At 39.7% G+C, this 26,849-nt stretch overlaps 2 protein-coding genes across 3 annotated transcripts in view; both read right to left on the bottom strand.

Moving 5' to 3' along the window:
- The window catches only part of disp1 (dispatched RND transporter family member 1), a 104,769-nt gene extending 102,227 nt beyond the window's left edge, over positions 1-2,542 (bottom strand). The window contains exon 1 of one of the 2 annotated variants that reach the window (XM_008125875.3): positions 1,918-2,542. The gene's annotated coding sequence lies outside the window, so the exon portion shown is untranslated. The remainder of the gene's footprint in view (positions 1-1,917) is intronic. The other variant, XM_062972453.1, reaches the window with a different exon arrangement.
- Positions 2,543-14,505: 11,963 nt separating this feature from the next.
- fam177b (family with sequence similarity 177 member B) lies at positions 14,506-26,826 on the bottom strand. The gene is made up of 5 exons (XM_008125874.3): positions 25,394-26,826; positions 23,280-23,438; positions 21,256-21,322; positions 20,623-20,720; positions 14,506-15,513 (listed from the first exon to the last, which is right to left on the bottom strand). The coding sequence occupies exons 1-5, from the start codon at positions 25,418-25,420 to the stop codon at positions 15,316-15,318; spliced, it is 549 nt and encodes a 182-aa protein (XP_008124081.2). The 5' UTR covers positions 25,421-26,826; the 3' UTR covers positions 14,506-15,315.
- Positions 26,827-26,849: the final 23 nt, after the last annotated feature.

The following is a 26,849-nucleotide window of genomic DNA, read 5'->3' as shown; positions in this document are numbered from 1 at the left end:
TATACTCCATTTAGATCAGTACACATCCTGTATTTTTTTAGGCCTGGATGCGTATTGATATAAACTGAGTATACTATACACCTGATTCTTACGTTTTGAAAATACTGCACTTTGACTCATCACAGAAGGCTGGTTCCTCCCAATCTCTTAAATTGGCTACTTTTAAAAAAATCTAATATTGCAAAGTGTGGCAGCCTGGAAGTATCAAACTACCATCCTCGAAATATCGCATGTAACAAAATACATACGATTTTACAATTGCATGTAAAAACAATGCCTCAGAACCATATTAAATCAAAAAGCACAATTAGAGTTCTGTGCGCAGTTAGTCTGTTTCTGCAACATTTTTCTGACAGATTCAGCGGATTACTGATGGAATGGTAGAACCTGTTCAGACTCACATTCAAACTCTCAGAAATGAAGTCTGAATGTGATAAAGTGTCTTACAAGCATTGTCAGAGGCTTTCGTGGCCATAATCACTGGGTTGCTTTGAGTTTTCCAGGCTATATGACCATGTTCCAAAAGCATTCTCTCCTAAAGTTTCACCTGCATCTATGGCAGGCATCCTCCGAGGTTTTGAGATATTGTGGAAACTAGGCAAGGAAGGTTTATATATCTGTGGAAGGTCCAGGGTGGGAGAAAGAACTCTTGTCTGTTGGAGGCAAGTTGCAATTAATCCCCTTTGATTATCACTGAAAAACCTTGCAGCTTCAAGGTCTGGCTAATTCCTGCCTGGGAGAATATTTTGTTGGGAGGTTTTAGCTGGCCCTGATTGTTACATGTCTGAAATTCCCGTTTTCAGAGCGTTGTTCTTTGTTTACTGCCCTGATTTTAAAGGTTTTTTTTAATACTGGTAGCCAGAATCTGTTCATTTTCATGGTTTCCTCCTTTTTGTTGAAATTGTCCACATGTTTGTGAACAAAGTCTGGCCATTGGTACGTAAAAAACCCCTCTAAAATCAGAATCAGCCATCCTGGATATTTTGGACATTGGTTATTGAATTTCACCCAATGGAGTAGGACTGAAACTGGTTTTAATTCCAAATGAGTATGTTGTTTTACTAGTAGTTATGTCTATGTTTTATTACAGTTGTGTTGTATGTTTTTTCTGTTGGTTTTGAATACTTTCCCTATGTTGGAAACCGCCCTGAGTCCCTTCGGGGAGATAGAGTTTTGCTGTTGTTGTCAGCCAGGCCTTGAAGCTGCAAGGCTTTTCAATGATAATCAAGGGGATTAACTACAACATTCACACTTGCCTCCAACAGACAAGAGTTCTTTCTCCCACCCTAGACCTTCCATAGAAATATAAACCTCCCTTGCCTAGTTTCCAATATACCTCACAACCTCTGAGGATGCCTGCCATAGATGTGGGCAAAATGTCAGGAGAGAATGCTTCTGGAACATGGCCATACAGCCCGGAAAACTCACAGCAACCCACTGTTTTGCAAACAATTTAGCCTTCTCTGCCTAAGTGTATTGGTGCCTCATCAAACTGCAACTGAGTCCCCTTCCACACAGCTGAAGAAAATCCCACATTTTCTGCTTTGAACTGGAATATATGACAGTGTGGACTCAGATAATCCAAAGAAGATATTGTGGGATTTTCTGCCCTGATATTCTGGGATATAGGGCTGTGTGGAAGGGCCTTGACGTGATTCCACAGAAATGAGCCGTAGCAACTAAAGTGCTATCAAACAGCATTAATTCTATGGTGTAGATGCACCCCAAGCCAGAAGGAAACTTGGCTTATCCCTCAAGGGTTTGTACCAGCTAGGGATGGATCTGCACTGCCATATAATGCAGTTTGAAACAACATGATATGGCAACGTAAATGCAGCCTAGGTTTGCACACATATTTGGTATTTTTAAGAAGAGAACAGATTCAAAGCAAGCTATTGAGAACATGGCATCACTTACCTTGTTTCTTGGAGTCCCACTTCTTCTTGCAATTCAAAACCTGCAGATCTGGGGAAGTATAAAGCTAAACCCAGGGATGAATGAGGCCTGGGGCATGCATCCAGAAATAAATAACTCACTTGCCTAGCAAATTTTTAAAATGAGGAAAAAATGGAGCAATTTTGCAAAAGTTTGCAAGGGCAGAGGATGCAATGATCATCATATATAGATATATATGTAGATATATCCTTTTCATTGACAGATTTCCAATTTAATTGATAATTTAATTGATTTTCATTCTTAGTATTAATGGAGCAGATTAACTCTCCCCACTGCAGCCCAAAAGCCACGCGGAGATGGCTTTGAGTTTGGCATTAAATCCAGCTCCTTGCAGCAGCTCTTTGAGGTTCCGGACTCGTTCCGGGGTAAAGTATCAACGTCCCAAAATTGGCGGAATGGTCTACAATGGGGGAGAAAGGGGGTCAGGGAATACCCTTCCCTTCTCTGCAAGCTCTGCCCTAGAAAGATGAATAAATTCCCCATCAACTTGTGAGTATTTTATGCCCATAACCTCCCCGCTCCATCTTCAGGCCCGCTTCCATTGCAGAACGCCCTGCTTCCCTCTTGCCCTCCTTGCTTTCTCCCCCCATTTGACGGGAGAATGGAATCTCCCAGAATGCTGCTTGATGTTTGCGGAAGGGATTCGCTTGCGGGTTGTACCACTGGGGGGCGTCGCGCGGGGAGGGCGGGAGCCGCTATGGCTCAAATAGCAGTGGGAAGAAGCATCCTCCATGGCGCTCAATTCCTCCTGTGAAAATAGCACATGTAATTCAACCTTCCCTTTTCATTGTTATATTTTCAACTTTAATTTGTAACCTAACTGATTTGCATTCATTCATTCTTATAACTAATAATAATAATAATAATAATAAAACTTTATTTATACCCCGCCACCATCTCCCCAATGGGGACTCGGGGCGGCTTACATGGGGCCATGCCCGGGAAAAATACAATATAACAAAACATAAAAACAACATATCATAATACAATTACAACAATACAATAAAGGATCATATACAGTACAACACAAAATCCAACTCTCAGGATTGGATCCTAGATTCCATTACCATACGTATTCCAGAAATAAGTTTGGCTGCTTAGGTAAAGGTTTTCCCCTGACATTAAGCCTAGTCGTGTCTGACGTTAAGGGTTGGTGCTCATCTCTATTTCTAAGCCGAAGAGCCGGCGTTGTCCGTAGACACCTCCAAGGTCATGTGGCCGGCATGACTGCATGGAGCGCCGTTACCTTCCCACCGGAGTGGTACCTATTGATCTACTCACATTTGCATGTTTTCGAACTGCTAAGTTGGCAGAAACTGGGGCTAACCGCGGGAGCTCACCCTGCTCCCCAGATTCAAACTGCCAATCTTTTGGTCAGCAAGTTCAGCAGCTCAGCGATTTAACCCGCTGCGCCACTGAGGGCTCTTAGGGATTCTTGACTGCTTAGGGATTCAAAATACTGTAGTAATGATATCCATAATCTCTTTAAGATTTCCTTTACTTCTCGTGACCTAAAGTTTATAATTCCCTAAACTTTTTTTCTTAATGCAAGTAGTTTTCTAAAGAGAAGTACCATTTGAGTAAACTGGGAAATATAAACTTGTACACTTGTACAAATGTGAACTAACCACTAAACTAGGCTCTACAGGCTAATGGATACTCAACCACAGACATCAGAAGAACTGCAAGACCGAGAACAAGCCATGAAAGTAAAGACAAAGATCCACCCAGAGGAAAAGTGTTCTTCTCATACATCAAGGGAACCACTGACAGCCTAGGGAAATCAACGAAGTAGCACAACCTACAAACTATCTACAGACCCACTAATAAAACCCAACAAATGCGTTCACCAAAGGTCAAGAGGGATCCTCTCAACTCTGCAGGAGTCTATGCAGCTTTGGACAAGTCTACATAGAGACCACCCAACGCAGCACCCTAACACGAATCAAGGAACATGAAAGGCACTGAAGACTTAACTCAACCGGAGGAGTCAGCCATAACAGAGCACTTGATGAACTAACCTGGACACTGTGTATTATTGGAGAACACAGAAATACTGGACCACTCCAACAACCACCATGCCAGACTACACAGAGAAGCCTTTGAAATCCACAAACCGGTGGACAATTTCAACAGAAAGGAAAAAACCATGAAAATTAACAAAATCTGGCTACAATTATTATAAAAAACCTCTAAAATCAGGTCAATAAATAAAAAAACAACACTCAGAAGACCAGAAAATTCCAGACAAGAAAAATCAGGGCCAGTTAACACCTCCCAACAAAGTATCCCCTCAGGCAGGAAGCAGCCAGGCTTTGAAGCTGCAAAGTTATTCAGTGCTAATCAAGGTGGTCAATTGCAACATTCACACTTGCCTCAGGCATACAAGAGTTCTTTCTCCCACCCTGGACTTTCCACAAATATATACACCCCACTTGCCTAGTTTCCAACAGACCTGACAACCTCTGAGGATGCCTCCCAGAGTTGTGGGCAAAACATCAGGAGAAAATGCTTCTGGAGCATGGCCACACAGCCTGGAAAGTCACAGTAACCCAATAATTTTAATTAATAACATGATTCCAAACAACTGTTGGAAGTTAAAAATCCCAACAGCACTTAGTTAAAAGAGTAAATATATTTCAGTCTCCCTATTCCATTGATAGATTTCCAAATTAATGTATACATTAATTGATTCTTATAACTTTCTGGGTTGGAACCCTAAGTAACATCCTGGGTACCTGGTGGAATGCAAAGTTTTGGAGTATTGAAAATATGGCTTTGGTTCATAAATGTAGGCATGCTTTGATTGTAAGTGTCTCCAGATCCATCTTGTTGTAGAATTAATGCAGTTTGACACCACTTTAACTGCCATGGCTCAATGCTATGGAATCATGGAAGCTCCAGTTTGGCAAGGCATCAGCACTTTTTTGCAGAAAAGGCTAAACACTATGTAAAACGCCATGGTTCCTTAACATGGAGACATAGCTGTTAAAGTGGTGTTAAACTTCATTGATTTTTCATTGTAGATGTACCCTATGATTTACTGTGACGACATTCTTTACAGTCCTGGGATTTGAAGTTGGTTAAATCATTATAGTTTTTTGGCTGAAAATTATAAATACTCCACGAAACTATACGTTTCAGGATTTCATAGGATGCATCCTTAACAAAGTGTAAACATATTGCTATAACTGTGTGGTGTGAAAGGGCCTTTGTAGAAGCCATGTGATAAGTTTGGGCCCTCCCACACAGTCATATAACCCAGAATATTGAGGCAGAAAATCCCACAATATCTGCTTTGAACTGGATTATCTGAGTTCACACTATCATATATTCCCATTCAAAGCAAATAATATGCAATTTTATTCAGGTGTGTGGAAAGGGCTTTTGTGTAAGAGGAGCAGAACAATAGCAAAACTCAGCTACATGTATTCACATTTGCATTGTGTTAAGACTAAAATGGAGAAAAATAAAGTTGGTTCTCCATATCCATGGATTCCACCATCCACAGCTTGAAACCATCTCTTAAAAAAAAAATCATGAACATATTTCCATAATGTTAGATAAGGCACATGAATTGACTATGCCACTTTATATAATGGAACTTAAGCATTCATTCATTCATTTAGATATCCACAAAGGGTACTAGGAAGCAAACGCCAGTGGATCCCAAGGACTCATTGTACAACTTACATGTGTCCAAAGAATTCCCACTATGTTTAATGTTATTCACTTCCATGTAAATTAGCTATGCAGAGAATTGCAACTTTAGATATCCCTGTATTAATATATCTTAATTATAATGGTGTCAATCTGAAGCCAAGTATCTTTGGAAGAGGCAAGCTGAATACAGCGTTGGCTTTTGATACTCCAGAAATGCAATCCTTGTTGTAGACTAAAGTGATTTTTCCCCATTGCTGAAACAACACAGAGAAATGTAGGGAATTATTTGAAGCATCTGCTTGTTTTATAAATAAACCCACACTAGCAGAGGCTCGTGTCAATTCTGAACAAATGAGGACAAGCCAAAGTCTGGCTTTATGAATGTTATGGCTAAAGTTAAGAGGACACACTTTGTTTTGAGTATCTACTTAGTCCCGGAATGTAAATATTCAGATGTAGTAGATTCTTGTTCAGCACATGAGAAAATTAACCCAAAGATTTGTTGCGCCATGGCTAAGCAGTGTTTTGATCCCAGGAGGTCTTGCTTTCACTCCCAGTTCTCTGCAGTTAAAGGATTTAATTAAAAAGAGTCCAGTTGAATACCTTCAAGAACCTACAGCAGAGGCGGGCAAACTGCAGTCTCTCATATGTTTTGGGACATCATTTCCCACCATCCCTGACCATTGATTAAACTTGCTTAGCTTTACAGGAAGTATATTTCAAAATTGTTATCATTTAAAAGTATGCTTATTTATTGAAAACACAAACAAAGTTTAAAAACTTGGCATTATACTAAATGTCCTTTGACCAGTAATTGGCCACTTGGGGTGCCTCTGGTGTTGCTGTAAGAAGGTCCTCCATTGTGCATGTGGCAGGGCTCAGACTGCATTGTAATAGGTGATCTGTGGTTTTATGTTCTCCACACTCGCATGTTGTGGACTTTATAGCCCCATTTCCTAAGGTTAGCTCTGCATCTCATGGTGCCAGAGCGCAGTCTGTTCAGCACCTTCCAAGTCGTCCAGTCTTCTGTGTGCCCAAGAGGGAATCTCTCATCCAGCATCAGCCATTGATTGAGGTTCTGGGTTTTAGCCTGCCACTTTTGGACTCACAATTTCTGAGGTGTTCCTGTGAGTATCTCTGCAGATCTTAGAAAACTATTTCTTGATTTAAAGCATTGGCTTGCTGGCTGATATCCGAATGGGATGGGCCGGAGATGTCAATGGCTTGATCCTTTCATTGTTGGCTGCTATTTCCTGGTGGATATCAGGTGGTGCAATGCCAGCTAAACAGTATAATTTCTCTAGCGGTGTAGGGCGTAGACATCCTGTGATAATGTGGCATGTCTAATTAAGAGCCACATCCACTGTTTTAACGTGATGAGATGTATTCCACACTGGGCATGCATATTCAGCAGCATAGCAAAGAGCAAGGGCAAGGGTCTTCACTGTGTCTGGTTGTGATCGCCAAGTTGTGCCAGTCAGTTTCCGTACGATGTTATTTCTAGCATAAGAATACTATGAACAAGGGAAGAGGGAAACACTACCCTCCAATATGAGCTATTCCCTCAAATGGAGAGTGGAGAGCTAGAAGGAATAATAATAATAATAATAATAATAATAATAATAATAATAATAATAATAATAATAACAACAACAACAACAACAACAACAACAATTTAAAATATATAAATATGCAAAAATTAAAATAGAATTAAACACAAATTGCACTAAAAATTACAGTTAATCCTACAATGGAATCCTACAATTTATAGTTTGGTGAGACAATACAGCTGTCTGGGGGAAGTGAGGATCTAAATACCTTTAAAAACTACAAGTCCCAGGATTCCACAGAATGGAGACACACCATTTGCAAGGGAATCAAACTGAGCATAGTGAAATGGGTCAGGGTCCCAACCACATGGAGTGTGTCCATACATAAGGGAAGTTCTTTGCTCTTCACCCTACATGCCTTCGTGTCAACATTCAACTTATGGAAACCCCATGAATTTCATTATTAGGCAAGAAATACTCCGAGGTGGTTTTGCCACTTTTTCCTTTAAAATATAGTCCACAGCACTATATTCATAGGCAGACTCTCATCCAAGTACAAACCAGGGACGACCCTGCTTAGCTTCTAAGATTAGGCAGGATCTGATCCTTCTAGGGAATTTAGACCCTATGTTTACATGTAGCCACAAGGAAATCCTATAATTCCATGCTGTGAAGATAAGAGAGGAGCAGCAGCACTTCATTTTATTTTTTATTTTGTTGTTTTATGGATCCCTATAAGGATTATTTATCTACCGTCATGAAATGATGGGAAGATAACATTCCCTGTCTTGGGAGCATGGTCAGGTCTTGGTATTTTATGAAGAGATGTAAGGTCAAAATGTATTTATTTCAGTTGGCTGTGTTGTATTTTGAAAGGTACTATACAAACAACATGATCAAAATGTTGTGAGTTGGTTGTCTGCCACCAGGGCACTTGTTGGCATTATAGCCACATGTGAAACTGTCCAGTGGCATGAAAGGATTGGTTCTATTAGTAACCTTGCCTGCTACTTTCATACTTTGAAGGTTGGTTTGGGAAAAGATGTGAAGGCTAGCAGACTGAGAGAGTGAATATTCCTCTGCTGTAACCTGTTTGCACCGTTCCCATTGCTTATTGGCTGGAGGATGGACCACACTAGTGTACTTTGATTTCTGTTGTGTTTCCTTCTGCACAATTATAATTCTTTGTAGTCCATATTCCATTGGCCTCATCTGGGAGGTAACAAGCACAGTCCAGGACCCCATATAGCCAGCAGATTGGTGGACAGGGATAGTCAGGTAGAATTAGTCTAAGGTCCAATTCTACCGTTGGCTTAGAGGGGATGCTGGACACCATGAGAAAAAAGACTGTGTACCATTAGCTACATCATTTACCATTAATAGAGTTTATTTTCAAGCAGTAATGCATGTCAATGTTCAATACCAAAAGGAGAGGATGCATCTAAGGTAAAGTAAAGGTTTCCCCTGACGTTAAGTTCAGTCATGTCTGACTCTGGGGGGGTTGATGCTTATCTCCATTTCTAAGCCGAAGAGCTGACGTTGTCCGTAGACACCTCCAAGGTCATGTGGCCGGCATGACTACATGGAGCACTGTTACCTTCCCGCCAGAGCGGTACCTATTGATCTACTCACATTTGCATGTTTTTGAACTGCTAGGTTGGCAGAAGCTGGGGCTAATAGCGGACGCTCATTCTGCTTCCCGCATTCGAACCTGCGACCTTTTGTCCGCAAGTTCAGCAGCTCAGTGCTTTAACACACTGCACCACCAGAGGCCCAGTCAAGGATGCATCTACACTGTAGAACTAATGCAGTTTGACATCATTTTAACTGCCATGGCTCAGTGCTATGGAATCATAGGAGACACAATTTTATGATGTCTTTAACCCCTGACAACAAGTGCTGATGCCTCAACAAGCGACAGCTCCCATTTTTCCATAGCATTGAGCTATGGCAATTAAAACAGTATCAAACTGCATTAATTCAACAGTGTAGATGCACTCCTGAGTCCTGAAAAACTGAGGCACAGCAAGACAGAAAATGATTACAACAAAGCAAGCCGTTCTGGGAAATCTCTGCTTTTCACCATTTAACCTTGGAGGTTTTTAAGAGTGATCTCTTAGACCTATCTGGAGCTTATTCTCTCACTTGAAATGTGAAACTATGCCCTGACACAAAGTTGTTATCATAGTTCAGATAAAGTACTCTTATTCCCATCGATGCCAAGTTCTCAGAGAGGAAAGAACATTTGGACAAAATGATAAGAATTTTTCTGACTCAAACCTTGACAACTTAAAAAAATAGATTTTACGTACTTGCTTGCTCTGGATTATAAATGTAATCCCTTTAGGAACCTAATAACCTGTCAGTTGCCAGATTCATACACTTGTGTGCTTTTAACAAGGAGGATTTATGCTCAGCAATGCTTCCAGTCCTGGTAAGCTATAGTGCACCATAGCAGCAGCATCCTTCTCCACAAAAAGCATGTTTTTTCACAGATGTCTGTAAAATAGCCATCTGTTCTTTGATATGGATACAATAATTTCCAGGGGGCTGTATGTATTATTATCTTGCAACAACAACAACAAAGTATCCCAGAAGATCTCAAAAGAAAGCAAATTTATCACACCAGATGCATGAAGCTATTCCAGATGCATGAAGTGTTAACTAGAAATGCTCACACAGAAAGAGAAAGTTGGAGATTGGATTTAAGGCGGTAAAGTCAGATTAAAACGTAAATACAACAAAAGTACTAACAGTAAGAATAGGTTTAATATCTGCCAGTGTACAGAATCCACCAATGGCACTATCTTTTGGCATTGGGGGGACTGTGTGCTCCTGAAGTAAGAGGAAGGATCTTTCATGTCATACTTTAGCGAAGGAGCCAGATTACATATCCCAAGCATCTACTGGGCACCAGCAGTAATGGAGGGTGATTCTAGTCAAGCTTCTCTGTATGATTGTGAAAGCTGGAGAGTGAAGAAAGCAGATAGGAAGAAAACCAACTCATTTGACTTATGGTGCTGGAGAAGAGTTCTGTGGATATCATTGACAGTCAAAAAGACAAATAATGGGTGCTAAACCAAATCAAGTCTGGGCTTTCCCTAGAAGCCAAGATGGCTAAACAGATTGTTGCACTTTGGACATTGTTCTAAATTCTGTATATTGTATATTATTATGTTATTTAACTGTTTTAACTGTTTTATTTTTATTTTATTGTATTATGGTGTATTGGCATTAATTGCCAGTTTTGTAAGCCGCCCTGAGTCCCCTCGGGTGAGAAGGGCGGGGTAGAAACTATAGAAATAAATAAATCTTGAGAAGATACGACTTACTAGCAACAACAATAATGCTTGGAAAGATAGAAGGCAGTAGTAGGGAAAGAGGAGTGCATTATAGATGGATTGACTCTATCAATGAGAGCAGAGACCTGAGTCTGAAAGACCTGTTGATGATAGGTTGCTCATAGAATCATAGAGTTGGAAGAGACCTCATGGGTCATCCAGTCCAACCCCTATAATTAGATTATAGGGCAGTGTAGATAGGACCTATGAAAGGTACAGGAGCCTTTTTCTGTTTTATCCTGACAGCCCTAGAGCCAACATGTGTGCTCTCAGAAGTAAGTTTGTTCAAATAGGATTCTCCCTCACAGTTGTACATTTCTGGATGGAGATCTTCCCCAGCCAGGAGATACAATTTTTTTTATTTTTATATTATCTATCTATCTATCTATCTATCTATCTATCTATCTATCTATCTATCCATCCATCCATCCATCCATCCATCTATCCTTCTATCTTAGTATGTTTTAAACTGCTTTGGGTCCCCTGGGGGAGGAAAGCGGTATATAAATTATGTAAATAAATAAATAAATAAATCTATATGTATTGTGACAATAAATCCTGAAATTTAGATACAGTTTCAAAATGCAGATTGAGAAAGAAATGAATTATATACTAGCATGTGCATTCAGCATCAGGTTATACCTAGGATTTTGAAATGAAAGGTTCCCTTTCCTTAAAGCGTTGAGATGACTTGTAAATTGGACAGAATCTGGTTCATTCTCTCATCATGAGTGAAAAACAAGTTTGTGGGTAGGCAGAGAACAGAAATAAAGGCATTATATGATCTTCATCTTAGTAAAGCCAGATATTAAATTTAGATCGCTCACTTTGTTAAAAGGTCAATTGAAACCAAAATTGTGTAATATCTTCTAGCCGTTGGAGGGAATGCGACCTCCCTCTCTCCCATGCAAAATCAGTCTCTCCTGTAAGGAAATAATCTTCATCTAGTGGTGAATGCTCCCTTTCCCCACTGCCTTAGCTTGATACAGTATTTAATTGGACATCATAAAGTTACTTCTTACTTGCCCAGCTATAAAGTTTGATACTTCAGGGCTGTCCTAAGCAATGCTTGCTTTTTCTCATCTCTTGGGCAACTTTAAAGGGCTGTTCTTGTTGACTAGTGCCATCTTGTGGTGAAATTAATTGAGATACAGTATAGTCTCACTTATCCAACATAAACTGGCCGGCAGAATGTTGGATAAGCGAATATGTTGGATAATAAGGAGACATTAAGGGAAAGCCTATTAAACCTCAAATTAGGTTATGATTTTACAAATTAAGCACCAAAACATCATGTTAGACAACAAATTTGACAGAAAAAGTAGTTCAATATGCAGTAATGCTATGTAGTAATTACTGTATTTATGAATTTAGCACCAAAATATCATGATGTATTGAAAATATTGACTACAAAAATGTGTTGGATAATCCAGAACGTTGGATAAGCGAGTGTTGGATAAGTGACTCTACTGTAGTTTCAAGTTACACGTCTCATTCTACAGAATATTTTCATTTTTGTTGTTGCTGTGTGCCTTGAAGTTATCTTCAACTGATGGCAACTCTATAAATAATATAAACATAAAACTCCAGTGGTAGGAAGTAGAGCTACCATATTCCTTTGATCCTAAGATGCACTCCTCCCCCATATAAATTTTTTTAATGGGGGTGCGTGTGGGTCTTAGAATTATGGGTGATTATTTTTCAGTTGGTGGTACTGAAAATAAATGTGCATCTTACAATCAATGGCATCTTATTGGACAACAAGTTAAACATGAGCCAGCAATGTGATGCGATTGCTAAGAAAGCCAACGGGATTCTGGCCTGCATCAATAGGGGTATAGCGTCTAGATCCAGGGAAGTCATGCTCCCCCTCTATTCTGCCTTGGCCAGACCACACCTGGAATACTGCGTCCAATTTTGGGCACCACAGTTGAAGGGAGATATTGACAAGCTGGAAAGCGTCCAGAGGAGGGCGACTAAAATGATCAGAGGTCTGGAGAACAAGCCCTATGAGGACAGGCTTAAAGAACTGGGCATATTTAGCCTGCAGAAGAGAAGGCTGAGAGGAGACATGATAGCCATGTACAAATACGTGAAGGGAAGTCATAGGGAGGAGGGAGCAAGCTTATTTTCTGCTGCCCTGCAGACTAGGACACGGAACAATGGCTTCAAACTACAGGAAAGGAGATTCCACCTGAACATCAGGAAGAACTTCCTCACTGTGAGGGCTGTTCGACAGTGGAACTCTCTCCCCCGGACTGTGGTGGAGGCTCCTTCTTTGGAGGCTTTTAAACTGGATGGCCATCTGTCGGGGGTGCTATGAATGCGATTTCCTGCTTCTTGGCAGGGGGTTGGACTGGATGGCCCATGAGGTCTCTTCCAACTCTACTATTCTATGATTCTATGATTCTATGATTCTATGATTCTATGATTCTTAGAATCAATGAAATATCATACAGTATATCCATTTATTGAATGTGTTTGGTATTTATATTTTACATGTCTTTTTAAATGTAAAGGAGGACATAATCCTATCCTTTTCTTGGTTCTTTTAGTGTCAAAGGCATTCTAGATTACCATGAAAAAAAGGATCTTCTGGCATTTAAAAACAAATTTATTATAGCACATGATTTATGTTAGCCACTAAGAAATAAGAACCATAGATTTTAGTTATTCTTCTGTTTCAGAATAATTATGTTTAAACTTTCCTATTCCATTTGGGAATTATCCATAATTTGCAGAGCTGGAAATGTCAGTATAGAGCTATAGCTCCTCCTCGCCACACCCCATTTTCTAGGAGCAGCTGATCTATCCTGAAGGTTTATAAGCCAACAACTGAGGGAGATGCTGACTTAGAACAACCTGATTGCTAAGATACATCATGATTTGAGTATTCCATTTACCCAAATTACATATATTGCTAGCAATTGCAAAGAACAGGAGAGTTATATATTGCCTGGAAGGGAAGGAAAACACATTCCACTTGCAGTTTTCTCCAGTTTGTTACCCTTCAGATCAGTGGTTCTCAGCCTGGAGTCCCTAGGTGTTTTTGGCCTTCAACTCCCAGAAGTCCTAACAAGCTGGTAAACTGGCTAGGATTTCTGGGAGTTGTAGGCCAAAAACATCTGGGGATCCCAGGTTGAGAACCACTGCAAATGCTTTTGACTTCAACTCACATCTGCCCTGGCTATAATCAATGGTGTTTCATTTCCCTCTGATGGACATTTGTTAACCCCCGTGTTTGTGGGCATTTTCCACTTTAGGAAATCCTTTCCCCACCAGCTTGCCTTCCTGAGGATGATTTTCTATTGTAGAAAATGCTATGGCATATTTTGGGATATGTACAGTCTCTCTGTGATTCCCAGCAGACCTCTTGGGCCTGTCATACCCTTTCAAACCATACAATTATAGTGCTGTGATTCTACTTTTGCTATCATGTCTACATCGTAGTGAAAGCCCTCAAACTTTCTTGCTCTTGTCCTTAAACTCAAAATTCATATGATGTTGCCATGTCATTTATAGTGCAATGCCCAATTATAACTGTATAGTGAAAAAGGAATCCAAGTCTGAACCAATAATTTCACAGTAGAATTCATCTCAAGATTTCCTCCTGGCCATAGCTGAGTTGGGGTGCATCAACACCATAGAATTCACTTTAACTGCCATTGCTCAATGCTGTGGAATCCTAGGATTTGGGGATGCACTAGAACTCTTTGGAACAAAACTACATCTCTCATGATTCCAATGCATTAAGCCACAGCAGTTAAACTGGTATCCAACTGGGTTTGGGCGGGCAGTGTAACTTTTCCATCTTTACATTTCCCCCACTAAATATACAAACCACAAACTGATTCTTTTATTATTAATTCAAGAGTAAGGTCCTGGACAACAGCTTCCTGAGCTGCAAGCCAGAGATTAGTTCCATGCAAAAGGTCCTAGACTTTAAAAAAAGCTCTTAGTTCTGATCGCTGGTTAGAGATAAGAACAAAAGAAGCTAATAGAACAGAGATGGGTTTAATGCAGCTCATGAGTTGCATGCAGACTGTGAACCACAATTTTTACAGAATCATAAAGGTGAAGTAGACCCCAAAGACCATCCTGTCACACACACACACACACACACACACACACACACACACACACGGTCATTTGCGGTTTCTGTCCTCCCTTTTCAAACTTATGAACTTTTCTGATATTTTTGGCTCCAAATCACACATAAACCCACTCAGTGCATGACTACACAAGAAAATACTCCATCAGCATTAATAAAACTCTATACTTATTAGGCTTCACCGCTCAGTATTCCTCATCACTCATCATTGTGTCAATTTCTACCATCATTTTGGGGAGATTGCAGAGAAAAGCATATTTAGGCTTTTTGTGGAGAAGGTTCAGTTTTTTGGAAGATGGGCAAGGCTGCATGGCTCCAATCCCTGTTTAAAGGACCCCCTTTGTTGATCTTCTCGTTCAGGAATCTCAACCCCAATCCGAGCTTTCAAGGATCACCAGGGTTTTCCAGATAACTATTTTAATATTACTGCTTTAGAGTCACACCCTCCCCCATCTTCAACTGCTACCCATTTCAGAGTTTGGAAAGCTTTTTAAACTATAAATTGCCATAAAGGGATTGTATAACCATCACCCCCTAAACTTTGGATAGTTTATCCTTTTCTCATCATGTCCACATTTTAAGCAAGCCAGAAATGCAGCCTTCATTTTCCAATTGATAGAATTACTGTATTTATTTAATTACCTAATTGACACCCTGCCCTTCCCTTCTAAAAGCCAAGACACAGCTGAGAATTTCATTTTAAACTTGTCAGGCCTCCTTCTGCAAGCTCATTTACATTTGCAACAGTAATTTCCTGTGAAAATGCAGACATCTCTTTGCAATGAATGGACCCATATGTTAGGCTCTGCGTCTCGAGGTGCTGATTTTCATTTGGAGCCACCACCATCTCCATTTCTTGCATCTCTTCACCATCTTCATCACTTTCAGTTTCCTGGGGAAAAATAATCCAGAGAATACATGATAAATTAAACAACAACCAATGCATTTTGGTCATGTCTGAGGAAGGCAGAGGAGAAGGACAAGTAGGCAAGAAAATATAACCTTTCAAAATATTTTAATAGTATTACTAGGCAAAGATTCAACCTTTGAAGATAATATGGCACTTGAGCATCCACATGTTTTGATATCTGTAAGAGGTCCTATAGCTAAACTCCAACAGGCTCATAGTATATGGGATTGAGCTGTATTTTACATAATTGGCAGACTATTGGCTGAATTTAGCAATTTTTCTGGTCAGTTCATTCACAGTCCTGGGAGTCTGGAGGTCAAAGGCAGCAAAATTGCTTTGTGGCTACACTTTGCTCATCCTTAGGATATAGCAGAGACAACTGCAGAAGATATACTTTCAATTTATTGTGAACTGCAGGGATGCTAAAAACATACTAGGTGAACTGAGCAGACCTTGCTAATATTATATTTTGAACTACAGTTCCCATAATCCCCCAGCCAAGCATGGCTATGGTCAAGCTGGTAGCAGATTCTGACAGTTGGAAAAGTGACTCTTCCACGCTTTAGGTGGGGTCAAGGATATTTCCCTTTCTGCAGTTCTAATTGCATAGGATTAATTTCTGAATATGGTTACTGAGAAGGCAAGAACCCATTATACACAGTTTTCCAATAGAACATTCAATATTATGCATTCTCATCTGGTACAGATAATTTCCCACTAATGTGTCATTAGTGAGAACTGAGCCAAAATCCTGGTTGAGCTGAAACATTTCAAATATATTAACATCAATGTGAGGCATTTGTTGTGGGAACGGAGTGCTAACATGTCTTTAATGCTTCAATGTGACCAGATTCAAAGAAGCCTTTATTCATGGCTTCCCATAGAACTTCACAGCCCGAAAAGGGTTCTCTTTACTCTTCAAAAGCACCCTGTCCCCACCTGACTGCATTCCAACTTCTGCCTGTTCCACAGTCTCAAAACTGAGGACATTGGGACAAGCGTTCAAACAGATTCGCCTCTGACAAAATGCCCATTTAACATAGCACTCGGTAACAGATTCCCAATAATTGCAAGTTGAGCAGGTTGGTTTGCTCTTATTCCTTTGAAATGTGGCCAGAGAAAGGGACAATAAGTTGTTCAAGGAAGTAATTCAACAGAGTCAACATTCTGAACTATACTCAAACAATGTATTCTCAAAAGCCTTCACGGCTGGAATCACTGGGGTGTTGTATGGCTTCCGGGCTGAATGGCTGTGTACTAGCAGCTAGAACAGTGGTTCTCAGCCTGTAGATCCCCAAATGTTTTGGCCCTCAACTCCCAGAATACCGAACAGCTGGTAAACTGGCTGGGATTTCTGGGAGTTGTAGGCCAAAACACCTGGGGACCCACAGATTGAGAACCACTGAGCTAGCATGGCCATAGAGCTCGGAAACCACACAACACCCCATACGAAAACAATTCCTCAGTGCAATGACTGTTTTATAACCATTTCTTGGTAAGACTGAAAAAAATAGTACCTGCATAGGTGAGAGGTTGCTTTTTTTTTCTGCCTCAGGGCAGGCCATTCTTTCTGTTTGCTTTGTATTTATAGTTGTGTGATATTTATATCCTGCATTTCCTCCAGTGAGCTCAAATTTATCCTATAGTTACATGATTTATCCCTACAAAAACTTTGTGACGTTGGAAGAAAGTGGCTATATAAGAAAGTTTTGTGGTTATCAATGGGAACCTAAATTTGATTCCCCAAATTCCAGCTGAATAGTTAAACCTAGGGTAGCTGTATATACTCCTTTTCCGAAACATGTTCTTTTTTTCAGTGCTAAAATTATTGTTTGGGTTGATTTTTAAAATGTCTGGTCTGTCCAGTGACACTGCTGCCTCCTCTTCACTTTCTTTCTAAGTCCTTTGAGTTCTCTGCTGGGAAAGGAGATGGAAGCTGTCATGCTGGAGCACTCAGCGTGACCGGGGGGGGGGGGGGGGGGGGGGGGTCCCAAATTGGGGCACAGCAGAGAAGGCCAATCAAAATGATCAAAACTTTGGAAGCCCTATGAGGAGCAGCTAGGGAAGCTGTGTATGTTTAGCTTACCCACACATGAGAGCCATGTTTAAACATTTGAAATGATGTCACACTGAGGAGGGAATTAGCTTGTTTTCTGCTGTCCTGGAGACTAGGACATGGAGCAGTGGATTCAATTTGCAGGGGAAAAGATTCCACCTAAACATCAGGATGAACTTCCTGACATTAAGAGCTGCTTGTCAGTGAAATAGGCTGCCTCAGAATTCGATGGAGTCTCCTTTCTCTGGAGGTTTATGAGCAGAGGTTTGATGGCCATCTGTCAGGAGTGCTTTAATTGTGTTTTCCCTGCATGACAGGGCGTTGGACTGGATGGCCCTTGGAGATCTTTTCCAACTCTATGATTCTATGTTGTCAACTGGTAAATGTGTTTTATTTGTTGCTTTTCAAAATATAGCAACTGCAGTCTGCCCAATATAACATACTGACTTGCTGGAACTGATAAAACCTGCTATTCTTGGCATGGTTGTTCATACTCTCTAACAGCACTAATATGGAAGATTATCACTGTATTAAATTGATGGAGAGTAAATTGAAGATAGACATAAAAGGAAGTGTTTAGTCACACACAGCTTAACTCATTTCTGGGAATTGCTCTATGAGAGTTTCAGGTGTTATTAAATTAGCTGCAGATGATGCCTGCATTAAATAATGCTGGGCTAGGAATAGAAAGTACAATAAGACTCACTTCCTGGCCAAACCATCGCTACCTGAAACCATGCATATGACTGAAAACCATTAAATAACATAATTTCAGGTCCTGGCATACAACACAGTTGTATCCTAAAAATAACTTCTAGGGGAAATATATCATAGATTTGCCTGGAGAGCCTAGCAAATTTCTAGAGACCATTTCCCCCCCAGGAACAGGTAAGTGGAGACCATGGATATGGTCTGTGGTTACAGGAGCTTTGCTGTAGTAACATTTTAAAAACTAGGTCAAGTGGGGAATCAGCACCCAATGGCCCAGATGCTGGGTGTCATTGGGGCTTGCAATCTTGTATAATCTCTCGCTCAATGGGATTTACTAAACTCAGTGGAGCTTGCCATGAATTGGATAGGGCTATAAGTGACCCAAGGATATTTTCTCAGCTTGATTATAACAGCCCCAAAGCATTAGACTCGGAAGCAAACTGCAAATTAAACAGATAGATGTAAGTTTGGATGGCAGCATTTTTATGAAAAATGGAGGATTGCCAGAGAAAAATCCAGATCACACTCATGTACCTACTTACACCTTTAACAAAGGAGGGGATGCCAATAGGCTTTGACTGCATGACAAGCAAAACTACCACAGACCCACTACCCACTGTGATTTTTGATATCTTCTACTATGAAAAATAAAAGTGCTTGTCACACTAGTAAAATGTTTAAGGTTGTCCTGGTCAGAGGCGCTTTAATCATACTCATAAGCCATAAAACACTCTTACAACATGACATCATTGCAGTGTGGTGAGAAGTGACATTAGAAGAGAAACGGACCCACCATTCCCTGCCATTTTTATATTTTTCTCTTTTCAAAATCAAATTGTTTAATGAACTACTCAGTTGTTTCAGGCTGGCTATTGAAAAACATTTCATTGAGATGTCATAGCACTCACAAATATTTGTAAAATATTCTTTAAATAGTTAGGCTGTATGGTACCACAGGAATGCAATGAAGAAATCCATGAAATAAAGAAATCTGAATAATGACTTTTAATAATGATGATGATGATATAAAAAACTTTATTTCTATCCTGCCACCATCTCCCCGAAGGGACTCGGGACGGCTAACAAAACCAACAAAGTGCCGCATATAGACAATACATAAATCTAAAAAGATAAAACCATAGTATTACAATCACACACATACATAATTACAATGTAAAACATTAACATTCATAACATGCAGTCACAGCTATGGATGAAAACAAGATGTTTCAATTGATACAGTCCATTGCCAATGTGATGCCCCAGTAAGTCCTCGGACTAATCCTTAAAAATCTATGTAGATCAAAGGCTTGCTTTGAAAGCCATGTTTTTAAGCTTAACAGAAGGCTTGAAGTGAAGGGACTAGGGAGGGCATTCCAGAGCCGGGAAGCCACTATCGAGAAGGGCTTCTCTCTCGTCCCCACCAATCATATTTGAGACAGCGGTGGGACTGAGAGAAGGGCCTCCCCAGTGGTTAATAGCTAACAGGTTAGGATCACAGTGTTATTGCACCATAAAAACAAACAATTTATATATTTTAAAAATAGAAAAAACATAGCTATTCACTTGGAAAATCTTGTGTCCCCCCCCCCCCCCCCCAGCACCAGAAGTTGTCAGAGGCTATCCTGCTAAAGATTTCCTGGGGAATTCCTAAGGAAGGGGCAACCAAACATTAACTGATTGTTCTTGCAATAAGGTGGACTTAGACACCTACACTTAAACTGTTTCTGAATCATAGCAGGAAAGGGGGTCATTAACCAATTATTTTCAGCATGAAAAAAATCTGGTGCACAACGGCACCAGAGGAACCATGACATCGTGTGAGAAGACTGAGACAAAAGTAGGACCAAACCACGGCTATGAAGGTATAACTTTGTGCTGTGCTAAGGACAAATCTATATTATATATGGTGCCCCCTTCATTTCAATGGGAGTCTGTACAAATAATTTAGGAAAATTCTCCAGACAAAAATAGAAAGATTAAAATGTTCCTCAGAACTTCACTGCAATGTGAAATTTATGTGAAAAGAGAGGACAAATGTCCACATATCTGAGGTTTTATTTCACACATTTGCCTGATACATCATGTCATTTTGAAATATTTAGCCTTTCTAGTTGAAATGTATTGAACTGCTTTGTGAAAATCAACAATTTTTATATATCCTGAGGCTCAGTCTCCCAGGTCCAGTGGGTATTCTGAGTTTCTTTTGCTCTCAAGGTGAAACTGGGAAATTCTATGAATTTTAAAATTATTACAAACAAGCCTTAACAGCCCATAAAATAGCAAACACTTTTTATTCCACCCAGAGACTCAACTGCATTTACCTTTTGCTGTGTCCTGTAGTATTCATCTATTGCATACTGATACTTGGCTTCAGTGAGTCCAAAAAACGAGGATAACTTTCCTCCAAGGAATTCACAAGCTGTAAAGGTGATTGGACAAAATGTGAGCCTTTATTTTAAGGACAAGCAACCAGTCAGAAATAGAAGTTTTGGGAGGGAACATTGCTTCATCTGATGACTATTACTTCATCAAATGGCTAATAGTGGACAAAACACAAGAGAACTTCCATATGACATACCTTGTAGTTTTTTTATGCCTAGTAAAAATACCCACAGACTGGTTGCTAGGGGGAGAAAAACACAGCTTCTCATTCACGAGTTTTGATGCTAACAATTATAGTGATATTATTATAGTTGCCATAGCAACTTCCTATGAAATCTTAGGGGTTACAGTTTAGGGGAAAGCTGGAGAACTCCTTTAGTGCCCCACCAAACTACAAATCACAGGGTTCCATAGGATGCAGCCATGGCAGTGCTATAATAGTGTGTAAGGAGACCTTTACCATTCGTTTATCATTGATAACAGGTATATTTCTCTGTAGTTACTAATGATATGGTAATAGGTCGTGTCCTCCCATTCAGACCACTATGACAAAAATGCTCATGTGTACTTACTAAAAAAACTTGTTGCTGCAATTCGAAGGATCCAATGTCGCAGATAACTGAGCCAGGAGAGGTTGGCCTATGAGACAAAGACAAAGAATTATCAGTGACAAAATAAACATTAATCTACTGATTGGGTTTTTAATCTATTTTTAATCACTGTTGTCATGTGTGTTTTACTGATTTGTTTTCATGTTTAGTTAAGATAAACTGTCATTTAATTATCTGCATTTAATTTATTATGTATTTGTATTCTCACCGTGTATTGTATGACATTGAATGGCTACCATTTATGTTGTAAGCCGCCCTGAGTCCCCAAGGGAAGAGGGGACAGGGTATAAATAAAGTTGACTTGGCTATGTGGCTATCTTTGAAGCCCAAAACATCTGGAGGCCTAGAATTTGGGAAATTCTGCCGCAGTCTCATTTTTCAAGACATTGTAACAAGCACAAAGATATGCACAATTTTCTTAAGTACATTATCCTACTGAAACAGCATAGCAGAGATCGGAGCTAAATTTCCTCTTGGAGTAATTTTCATGTCCTAATAAGAATACGCACCTATCTCATGACCGTATCCACTGTATCCTAAGATTCTGGAACAGAAGAGTTCAAATTATCCTTCCATTTAACCTATTCCCATACTAACTCACCACTTAGTAGTACAAAGGCAAGCAATCAGCTGAGGCATGGCAATAGAAGCCTCTCTGGGCCCTACAACAGCCAAGGAGATCCTGAAAGCATGGCAAAAATGCACCCACACTTTTAGATATTTGGGGGCATTTAAGGGGCAGAAAATGTATTTTTCCAGTGGTGCCACCTTCCAAGTTCTCTGGTGTCTAATATGGCTATCAAGCCTCCCATAGTTGCTTCCCTCTGGGTGAATGCCACCTTTGCCATGTCGCAAGTGAACAGAAGGAGGGGTTCCTTCTGACCGCTTCCAGACCTTCCACATCTGTTATATGTGGTTGTAATGTCAACCAATCTGATGTATTTCCATTCCACATATAACCTAGGCATTCTCCCTAGAATACTTGCTCAAATGTTAAGCTTCTTATCAGAGGTCTAACTCTGAATCCTCTACCCTTTGATGGTTGGTGGAGACAGAACAGGCCTATGGGACGTCTTCCCACCAGTGTTATAGGACAAAGGCTATTGTCTGCTTGTTGTTTGAGTTGCTCATGCAGAATTCTGGGAAATGTAGTTCAGGGCAGAGCCTTTGGAATTTTCAGCTAGAGGAGACTTTGGCATCCCTAAACTACATTTTCCAGAATTCTGCTGGAGCAGATGGAACGATTGGCCTCCATTCTATAACATTGGGGGGGGGGGGGGGGAGAGAGAGAACATCCTATATGTTTGTGATATACCATGTATTCTTCCCCAATTCATTAAAAAGTAGTCAACATTAGGTAATCACTTTCACTTATTTAACCTCATCTGTAAATCCAAATTTATTTATTTATTTATTTATTTATTTATTTATTTAATTTATATACCACTCTTCTCCCCTAGGGAGACCCAGAGCGGTCTTACAGAATTAGATGCCACATATAATCCAAATGTAGTGAAACCAAACATAAAACACAATTTCACCTGCTGGTTATATAGGTTGAGCGTCCCTTATCTGGAATTCCAAAATACTCCAAAATATGAAATTATCTAGATGGGTGGCTGAGACAACACCACCTTTAGTTTCTAATGGTTCAATGTTTGTTTTATGCACAAAATTATTTTAAAAGGTTATGTATAAAATTACCTTCAGATTATGTGTAACAGATTATGTGAAACATAAATTAACTTGGTATTTAGATTTTAATCCCATATAAATGATATCAAAAAACTCTTAAATCCAAATTACTTCTGGACCCAAGCATTTCGGATAAGGGATACCCAACCTGTATTAAGATTTTATTAACTTTTGCACCATGTTTTACATTGTTACATTTACTACGATACATTTGCATCACTATTGTTAAGTGCCCTGTTTTTTAAATTGAAAGCTAGTATATATTTAAATTATCGTCATCATAATCTCACAGTGTCAAGAAAGGGCTGATGGTTGTTCTCCTCTGCATCTTCTTCCTCTGTACTGCACTCCTCCATAGATTCACCATTTGCAAAATAAATAATCCTTCTTGGATTTTTACTTTCTTCTGAACTTTGATCTCTTCCTTTCTTATCAACATTGTCTTCCTCCTGCTCATAAAAAAAAATATAAAGGCTCAACTAAAACAAGTTTAGAAGAATTTTGTAACTTTTATTTTACCTGTTTTGTGTACATTTGAAAAAATCAGATTTTCATTTGGATTTCATTTGGATGTGTTGAAAATTAGAAGCAAGATTCCCGGACCAGATGGAAGGTCATGCCAGAATTTTGAAAAGGTGAACAGAGCAGCAATGGGCAAAGTTGCATGTGGCCCTTCCTCCCTGGTCAACAATTTTTAAAAATTACAAAATTTTGACTCCCTAACGGTTCCTATGGCATAGGGATATTTTCATTACTTTTGGGGGCTTCTCTGGGCCATTTGATAACTTACTTTTAAAACAGAAAGTGTCTCTTGGCAGGGGGTTGGACTGGATGGCCCATGAGGTCTCTTCCAACTCTACTATTCTATGATTCTTAGGTTACTTCCCAAAGTTATTTTGATCCAGTGCCAGGCTAAAAAAAGAGCAGTTATCTTCAGACTAAAAGAATGAGGATATATAGGAAGAGTGTAATTTTTAAAAAATTAATCTGTTGAGCTATGGTGACATTAATTTCCTAGTTTTCTTGGGCAGAACAACACAAAGATGACTTTCCTTTTCTTTCCTGTGAAATATAGACTACAGCGTCTGATATCCCTTGGTGGTTCTCCATCCAAGTACTAACTGGGCCGAACTTGGGATGGATCTACATTGAAGAATCAATGCAATTTAACACCATTTTAATTGACATGGCTCAATGCTTTGGAATCCTGGGATTTGTAGTTTGGCAGTGCACCAGCACTCTGGCAAAGGCTAAAGACCTTATAAAACTACAACTTATATGATTCCATAGCATTGAGCCATGGCAGTGGAAGTGATGTCAAAATATATTAATTCTAGTGTAGATGCACCTTTCTTAGCTCTCCAAGATTAGACATCTTCTGGGTATCTAGGTTTACTTGATGCATCTATTTTTTTACATGTTGATTTTACTGTGTAATTATTAGGCTTGGTCCCAAATTAGTTTGAACAAAAATGATTTGTAATATTTGGTGGTCCGTTTTGTAAAATATCCGAAAACAGAATGGGGAGGAGGGAGCCACAAAGCCCAGCAAAATGGATCAAGGGAGCCGGATTTTATTGGTTTTGGAGAGGAAGGAGTTAAGTTTGCAATATACCTAAGGCAGGGATATGCGGGGGTCCTCCACTTCTTCTTGGAAAGTTCCCTCCTCCTCCAGAGAGGGACCTGGGAACTCACTTTCCCAGCAGCACTTGCATAGAGTGGGCACTGAAAAGTTCATCTCTGAGAATGATGGGAGTTGAAGTTTTTGTCTCTTTCTGATTTTCAGCCAATAAAAAGCCTGGTTGTGTCCATGCCCTGTTTGGCTGAGAATGGATACAACCAGTGACTACAATTCCCAGAACTCTCTCTTGAGGTTTGTCATATTTTTTTTAAAAAAATATTATGGTTAAAACTTAAAATAAGTCTTAAAAATCAGTAGATTGGTGAGTTGTTTTGAAACTTTTCAGGCTCGCAGTTGTAAATGGGGTCTAAAACTGAGTTAGGTTTCATGCAGATAGGCCTTAAAATAGCTGAGGATTGAGCCTTTAAAAGTTTCCCATTGCATCCAATGGGCCAAATCTTTGCTGAAGGAAAATGGCAAAACCCCTCCCCATTCGAGTAACTTTCCAGTAAACAGAACGAGGGGTTAGCTGACAATGGACCTCAAAATGGCATGCCTTTTGGCTGATTTGCACACCTCTAGTAATGATGCATCCTCCCTCATCATATTACTCAGAAGCATGGCATGTATTTTTGACAGTTGCATTTTTCTCCAGATACAGCCACAAACAACAGGTAAACCTTTCAGAAAGCTCAAAGGATTTTCTCAACGGTTTGTAATAAATTATTATAGGTACCTATTCCTAAAAGTATTAAAGAGCTATAAAACACAATGGTAACTCACGATTAGAATCCCTTGGCTATTTTCCATGGCAGAAATAAGATCTGATTAAAATGCTGCTGAAGTAGGTAAGCAAGAAATGAGAACACATAACTGGAAATCCATGCACAGAACATTCGGGAACGTAAGCAGCTCAAAACAAGAGGCCAGTCAGGAAAAATAGAGTTGAAACGTTTCAGGATATTGCTCTCTGAAAAGGGGCTGGCTGTATTTGGATTATGGGCTGGGCCATATCTTTTTCTTTTTTTCACATACCAGATCTAAATGACTGCAGTGAGAGGCAAGGGGAATGCAGGAACCTGTAAAACCAATACTAGAGGTGGCAAATGTTTTCCTTTAAAAAAACAACAACAATGCATTACAGTTTTAGGAATATCTTGTTCTAAATCCTCACAACAAAAAAGCTCATAGGCTTAATATGATTGCAAGCCACAGGTGTAATATTTGCTTTTGCTTACAGTTCTGCTATTTCTATCCAGCCAAAAACAAATATCACGCACCTTCCTTGAGAAAACAGAATTTGCTTACAATCTGATAATGCCACTCCACCTACTGGCTGCTTTGTGAAGTTGCCACGTATTAGGAGAAGACTGAATTTTAAAAAGAGAGGGTAACAAGTCTGTGTTGAATGTCTAGTAATGAGGAAGCCATAAGCAAATTAGGTAAAGAGAAGCACTTATTTTCTTTTGAACTAGTCCAGTGTTTACATACTTAAGTAAAACTAACAAGAGGGCTTCAAATTCTAAATGATAGTTTAAACATCTGTTCAAAAGTATGGTTTGACATAAGGATATGAATTCTAGAAGAGATGCTGAGCAAGAGAATTAGAGCCACATTAAAATTGCAGTGTACTAAAAATAAAAACGAATTGCACTCTAGATGTCTACACACTAACACTTAGGATCTGGGAAACAAGATGAGCTTGATGTCGTAGTTCAAGAAGCATTAACACACAAATTAATTTGCACAGAAATCCATGCCAGACTAGTAGAGAAAGAAAGAAAGAAGTGGAAAAATAAATAAAGGCAACACTGTGGTAGGAGTTTACCATGGGCCCCCAAACCAAGCGGCGGTTTGTGGATGGTACTATCCTGAAACAAATCTCAAAAACTCCAAGAAGCAAGTACTGCTAATCATGGGGGACTTCAATTATGTGGTATTTGCTCCAACAAATGCCTGATGTGCTTTGCAATCTTGAATATTGATCCTAACCAACAGGGAAGGCCAGCGTGTTCAGATCTGCAGTTCAGAGTATTGAAAGAACTTTCTGGTATACTCACAGGACAATGTGTCATTGAGTTTTTTTTAGGTATCTTGGAGAACAGGCATAGTGCCAGAGGACTGCAGACCAGTTGGCATAGCTCCCCGCTTTAAAAAGGACAAAAAAAAAAAAAAAGATCCTGGAAACTACAGGCCAGTCACCTTGGCCTGAACACCAGGAAAAACAGCACAGATTATA

This window comes from Anolis carolinensis, chromosome 1 (assembly GCF_035594765.1).
Source record: "Anolis carolinensis isolate JA03-04 chromosome 1, rAnoCar3.1.pri, whole genome shotgun sequence".
NCBI classification, from domain to species: Eukaryota; Metazoa; Chordata; class Lepidosauria; order Squamata; family Dactyloidae; genus Anolis; species Anolis carolinensis.
The sequence above is the reverse complement of the archived record's forward strand: the minus strand, read 5'-3'. Positions and strand labels throughout refer to the sequence as shown.

Bases quoted from the DNA above. Each gene is read 5' to 3' on its own strand.
- fam177b (XM_008125874.3), bottom strand. From the start codon at position 25,420: ATGGAAAATAGCCAAGGGATTCTAATC. The intron at 23,439-25,393 runs GTGAGTTACCAT...TTTTATGAGCAG, and splicing joins ATAGCCAAGGGATTCTAATC to GAGGAAGACAATGTTGATAA. The intron at 15,514-20,622 runs GTAAATGCAGTT...ATTTTTCCCCAG, and splicing joins ACTACAGGACACAGCAAAAG to GAAACTGAAAGTGATGAAGA.